The sequence below is a fragment of the Rhinatrema bivittatum genome, chromosome 1 (genome assembly GCF_901001135.1).
Source record: "Rhinatrema bivittatum chromosome 1, aRhiBiv1.1, whole genome shotgun sequence".
Lineage (NCBI taxonomy): Eukaryota > Metazoa > Chordata > Amphibia > Gymnophiona > Rhinatrematidae > Rhinatrema > Rhinatrema bivittatum.
Window position 1 is genome coordinate 507,362,159 of NC_042615.1, and position 6,000 is coordinate 507,368,158.

A 6,000-nucleotide genomic window follows, 5' to 3' on the forward strand; every position below is an offset into this window, starting at 1 on the left:
ATGCATGGCAAAAGTGTGCAGAGATTTCCAAATAGCCGCCCTACAGATTTCTCGATGCGAAATTTGCTGACACTTGGCCCTGGAGGCCGCATGAGATTGGGCAGAATGAGCCTTTAAGCCCTCCGAGACAGGGCAACCCTGACAGATGTATGTGGAACTAAGAGCCTCGTGCAATCACCGGGCAATTGTGGCTTTTCATGCCTTATGACCCTTTTTTGTACCACTCCATAGCACAAAAAGATGATCCAATAAACGGAAGCTGTTAGTAACCTCAGGGTACCGCAACAATGCACACTTCACGTCCAAACATCGCAACTCTTTGGCCTAAGGTATATAAGAATCCAAACTGGGGATGTTCTACTGGTTGGTTTAAGTGGAATGACACCACCACCTTCAGCAGAAAGGAAGGAACTGTCCTTAAGGAGACCCCGGTATCCGGAAATCTTAAAAAGAGCTCTCTGCATGATAAGACCTGAAGCTCTGATGAGCCGAACAAATTGCCACAAAAAAAACCATCTTCAAAGAGAGATCTTTCATTGTAGTCCACTTCAGTGGTTCAAATGGCGCTGCACACAAGTTTTTAAGGACTACAGTAAGGCTCCAGGAAGGGCAAGGTTTCCTAACTGGAGGATGCAAATGCTTTGCTCCCCAGAGATAAAATGCACCATGTCTGGATGAGCTGCTAGAGATGCTCCTCGAACCTTCCCTCGAAGACAGCCCAAAGCCGCCACTTGAACCCTAAGGGAACTGAAAGACAAACCCTTGGCCAGGCCATCTTGCGGAAAGGCTAGAATATGTGCCACGGAGGCCCACATAGGATCAACTCCTTGCTCCATACACCAGGCCTCAAAAAGTCTCCATACCCTCACATAGGCCAAGGAGGTGGAAATCTTTCTAGACTGCAAAAGAGTAGCAATGACTCCTTCAGAATAAATCGCTCCCTCTCAAAAGCCAAGCCGCTAGACAGAAGCAATCCGCCTGATTTGAAAAAAGGGGCCTTGATGTAGAAGATTCGGCAGTTAAGCTAGCCACAATGGACTGTCCACTGCCAGGCTGATTAAGTCAGCAAACCAAGGACGTCTCAGCCACTCCAGCGCTACAAGAATCACATCGCCTGGATGGACCTCTATGCAACACAAGAGTTTGACCATGAGAGGCTACGGCAGAAATACATACAGAAGGACGTTCTTCAGCCAAGGCAGAACTAAGGCATCTTAGTTCTGCTCCTCGTTCCCTTCTTCCCCTGAAGAACAGCGGGGCCTTGTCATTGTGGAAAGTAATCATCAGATCCATGTGCGGTCTTTCCCCATCTTCAACCGATGAGGCACACTGATTTTTCTAACAGCTCCCATTCTCCGGGGTATCTCTTATTGCCTGCTCAGATAATCCGCTTGCACATTGTCTGTGCCCACTATGTGGGAGGACACTAAAAGCGCTAGATGCTGCTCTTCCTGGCTGATTTGTTCCCAGGCTTCCTGAGCCACTGCTCAACTTTTGGTGCCATCCTGGCAGTTGATGTAAGCCACGGTCGTCACATTGTCCGGTAAGACTCTCACTGGCTTCCCTCTCAACAGGGGCAGGAAACCCTGTAGTCCCAAATGCACCACTCTCGTCTCTAAACAATTGATGCACCATAAGGCTTCCCCCATCGACCACTGCCCCTGGCACACCGCTCCCCAACCAGAGAGACTGGCATTGGTGATAACAATCTCCCAGACCGGAACTTCCAGGTCCACACCTTGTCCGGAACTAGCCACCATGAAAGACTGTACCTGGCAAACTCCGTAAGAGGAAGTGGTAGGTGAAACTGCTTTGACAAGGGTCTCAGTGGGATAGCCGATTGTAGAGGCCACATATGAACAAATGCCCATGGGACCAATTCCAAAGTGGAAGCCATAGACCCGAGAACCTGCAAGTAATCCCAAACCTTGGGCACCTACTTCTCCAACAATCCACAAACCTGAACTTGTAATTTGGAAATCCGCTCTTCGGTGTGAAAAACCTTTCCCACTTTGGTATCAAAATGCGCTCCCAAAAATTCTAAAACCTGGGAAGGAGAAAGATGACTCTTGGACAGATTGACTGTCCATCCCAATGATCATAGGCACTGGAGGACTAAGTCCACTGCCTCCCGGCAAAGGGACTCCAATTTGGCCCAAATCAGTCAGTCATCCAGATAGGGATGAACCAAGACCCCCATCCCTCCGGAGAGCCGCAGCTACCACGACCATCATCTTGGTGAAGGTCCTGGGCACTATTGCCAGAACAAAGGGCAGGGCGCAAAACTGAAAATGTTTCCCCAGAACCATGAATCTCATATCTTTGATGATTGGGCTGAATCCTTATTTGCAAGTATGCTTTGGTCAATTCCAGAGATGCAAGGTACTGCCCCTTTGTGCACCGACGCAATCACCGAATGCAGGGTTTCCATTTGAAAACGAGGCACTTTTAGAGCCACGTTCACACTTTTTAAATCCAGAACTGGGCGGAACGTGCCATCTTTCTTGGGGACTATGAGGTAAATGGAATAGCGGCCTATCCTCTGTTCCTGCAGAGGACCTGGAACAATGGCTCCCAGTCTCCGAAGACGACAGATGGTTTCCTGCACTGCTAACTTCTTTTCCTTGTAAGTACACAGGGAAACTATGAACAAGTCTCTGAGAGGGCAAGCAAATTCAAAAGCGTAACTTTGTTCTATCACGCTTAAGACCCATTGGTCTGACGTGATCTTGGCCCACTCCTCATATAAAAGAGCCAACTGACCCCCTATCACAGGAACAGAGGAGTGGACCGGCCTCGCCTCATAGAGCAGATTTGGCTGCAGCGCCACCCTGGGAGGCGCCATCTCTACCAGTCTTTCGCCCACGGAAAGACTGATTCCAGGACAGTTGCCTTCCCGAGGACTGCCTTTGGGTACCACTTAAAGCTCTGAAAGGTCAAAACCAACTATTCTTTTTGAAGCAAGAGAGTAGGGGAAAAGACCCCTTCCCTTTTGGTTAATCTTCAGGCAATTTGTGAACCTTATTCTCCCCAAGAAGCTTAATCATCTTCTCCAAAGAGCAACTTTCTTTATTGTGCTGCTGAGCCTGATTAAAAAAAAAAAAAAAGTCATTTAAGTTGCTCAGACAGTGTGCCGTGTCATTTAAGTTGCCCAAAGAGCAACTTCCCTTTGAAGGGCAACGCTCCCAACTGTGACTTGGATGAAATTCCACTGACCAATTCCTCATCCAGAGGAGTCTATGGCTAATACCATCAACATCAAGGTCCTGGATGAAGTCCTAATGAGGTCATATAACGCATCAGCTCCATAGGCCATCATGGCTTCCAGGTACTCTGCCTGCAACTGCTATACCCAACGCAGAGCCACTCTTTGCATAAAACTGCTGCACACCACAGCTCATATGCTGAGAGCCGAAACCTCAAATATCTTCTTGAGGTGAACCTCCCAACTTTCTATCTTGAAGGTCTTTCAGCCCCAACCACCAGAATGGTTGCCTTCTTAGTAACAGCTGAAACTGAGGCATCCACTTTTGGGACCCTCAGGAGCTCAAGCGTATCCTCAAGCAAAGAATATAATTTGTCCATGGCTCTGCTAACCTTCAAGCTGATCTCAGGAGTATCCCACTCTCTAAATACCAACTTTTTGACCGATTTATGGAAGGGAAAAGATTTTGCTGGACGTCGAAGGCCTTCCATAACTGGATCCACCTCCTCCTGATCTGATTCGTCCCACGGGACTTTTATACCCAATTCCTCCAGAACATAGGGTATCAAGGGACTCAACTCCTCCCTATGGAAGAGCCGCACCACCATTCCCTTCCACAGCCAGGGCTTTGCCATGGTTATCATCCAGATCATGCTCCACCAAATTCAGATCTATATCATTCGAATTCTACATTGGCAGAGAGTCTCTGAAACCTCAGAGGAGCTATCCGCAGTGAGCAGTGGTACCGGGACCCCCAGAACCTGCCTAAGTCTCTTGGCCACTGTTGCCCGAGACGACCTACCCCTTCTTGAAGAGCCAGGATGAGCCGGCACTCACTGCGCAGCCCTACACCGCCCCACGGCCTTCCTGGCTGAATAAGCTCTATGCAAGATTAAAAAAAAAAAAATCAGCAGAAAAATCGGCAGAACCATCCGACTCCCCCAGCTTTCATTCAGACGGTCTTCCTCACTGTCTGAATGAAATTCCTCAGCATTATGACCTCCACCGGAGGCCCCTAGCACTGTGGGCAAAGCAGAAGGAATATCCCTCTCCCCTCCACGGCCCGCAAAGTAGCTGCGACGGAGAACAAAATGGCCACTGTTTCCATGCTCAGCGGGAATGGTTCATCCACTGGCTGCCGCACACGAGAAAGCCTTCCAGGCTTGTGGTGGCCACCTGAAGTCACCACTGCCTGCAAAGTGCCTTTTCCCCTGTGGAGGCACTTAGCACGCGCATCTCCAGAGTTAGAACAACTCGACCTGCACGGCATCGTGGCAGTGTGTCAGAAGCAACAATCGCCATCGGAGGAATAAGGAGCTGTCTGCTCTGCAGAAAGAAAATACCGCGATAATGAGGAGCTAATACAACTCAGTGACTACAACGGCACACTGTTTGAGCAACTTAAATGACTTTTTTTTTTTTTTTTTAATCAGGCTCAGCAGCACAATAAAGAAAAAAATGACCACTTCCCTTCACAGAAGAATAGCCTCAGGTTCCATCTGTCCTCCACTTGTAAAGAAGGACTGAGCAAAAAAAGGGTTCCCAACCCCCTACTTGTCTGCCTCAAAACCAGGGGGGGGTGGCCCCACCAGGACCTAGCAAACCCCTGGGAGGCAATCTCCAAGAATACTAATATATATTTTCTCAGTCTCAGACTGCAGGTTTTGCACCTCCACTCTCTGCTGGAGACAGAGAAATACTGAGGGATTGCAGGTGGCACCTTGTGTTATGTGGTAGTATTAGTAAAACCCTGTCTCCATCTGCTGGAGGGGAGGCAAAACGCAGGAGTCTGGACTGATCTGGGCATGTACAGGAAACATTCTGTTTGCTCTTTTGATTGCCACAATACACTGAGCCTAGGGGGGATACTAATTAATAGCATTTACATGTGATAAGCGTTATCAGCTTCGTGCTGGTTTGGACACACATTTTGGATGCGCTAATCCCCTTATTGCATAAGGGGTTATGGACGCATATCCAAAACACGCATCCAATCTAGCATGAGCGTACGGTATTGCATCGGCCTGCAGGATTGTCTGATGGCCACTCTTGGGCATAAGGCGCGTACAACATTCCCACCAAATAAGTTCCTTATCCCAGATTGCCCACTTGGCTTCCACTTGCCAGGCCACTAGCAGGCTTGGCTGAACAGGCTCCAGACTGGGCAGCATCTGCGTGAGCCTTAGCTCTGCGACAACCCAGATTCCAGCTCTGACATTACATAAAACTACGTGGCACACTGCCCATGACTGCCAGACCAAAGCAGCAACAGAGTACAAGAACTGCGTTTGGCCATTAAGGCGTTAATAGGGGGCTTTGAATGAATGACAAAACAGAGCAAAAACAATACTAGATCATCCAATCAGGGAGGGAGACCCGACTAACCTCCGCTCTCTCTCCCATCCACCTACCTCAGATCATGCCTGAACCCTATGTAACCTTACCTTGCGTCCACTGCTAGGACCTGCTGCCACACTGCGGCCATAACACAAGAACCTGGAAGCCTGTCAGGGCGAGGCGAAGGAGGACAGCGCCTGGGTGGGAGAAAACAAGCAGGGTAACGTCAGGACAGCAACAAACGCACAGCTTGGAGGAGCAGAGCCCACCCTTCTCGGCGACTGAAACCAGACGCGCTCACCAATCTCCAGCCCGCCCCGTCCCGCCCCACCTCGGGTACCATCGACTCCCGGGGCGGGGGCTGCGAGCGCCTCAGGCCGCGCGTGACGTCACGGGACTCCCCGGTGCCTGCTCCTGCCCTGAAAAGGAGGCGGAGGGTGATGACGTTATTGCTCTGT

At 49.7% G+C, this 6,000-nt stretch overlaps 1 protein-coding gene across 2 annotated transcripts in view; it reads right to left on the reverse strand.

The window, feature by feature from the left end:
* WDR13 (WD repeat domain 13) overlaps window positions 1-6,000 on the reverse strand; it is a 70,240-nt gene extending 64,240 nt beyond the window's left edge. The window contains exons 1-2 of one of the 2 annotated variants that reach the window (XM_029611007.1): window positions 5,844-6,000; window positions 5,650-5,739 (exon numbers count right to left, since the gene is read on the reverse strand). In XM_029611007.1, the coding sequence (XP_029466867.1) occupies window positions 5,650-5,690 (41 nt within the window). In that variant the 5' untranslated portion in view covers window positions 5,691-5,739; window positions 5,844-6,000. The other variant, XM_029611015.1, reaches the window with a different exon arrangement.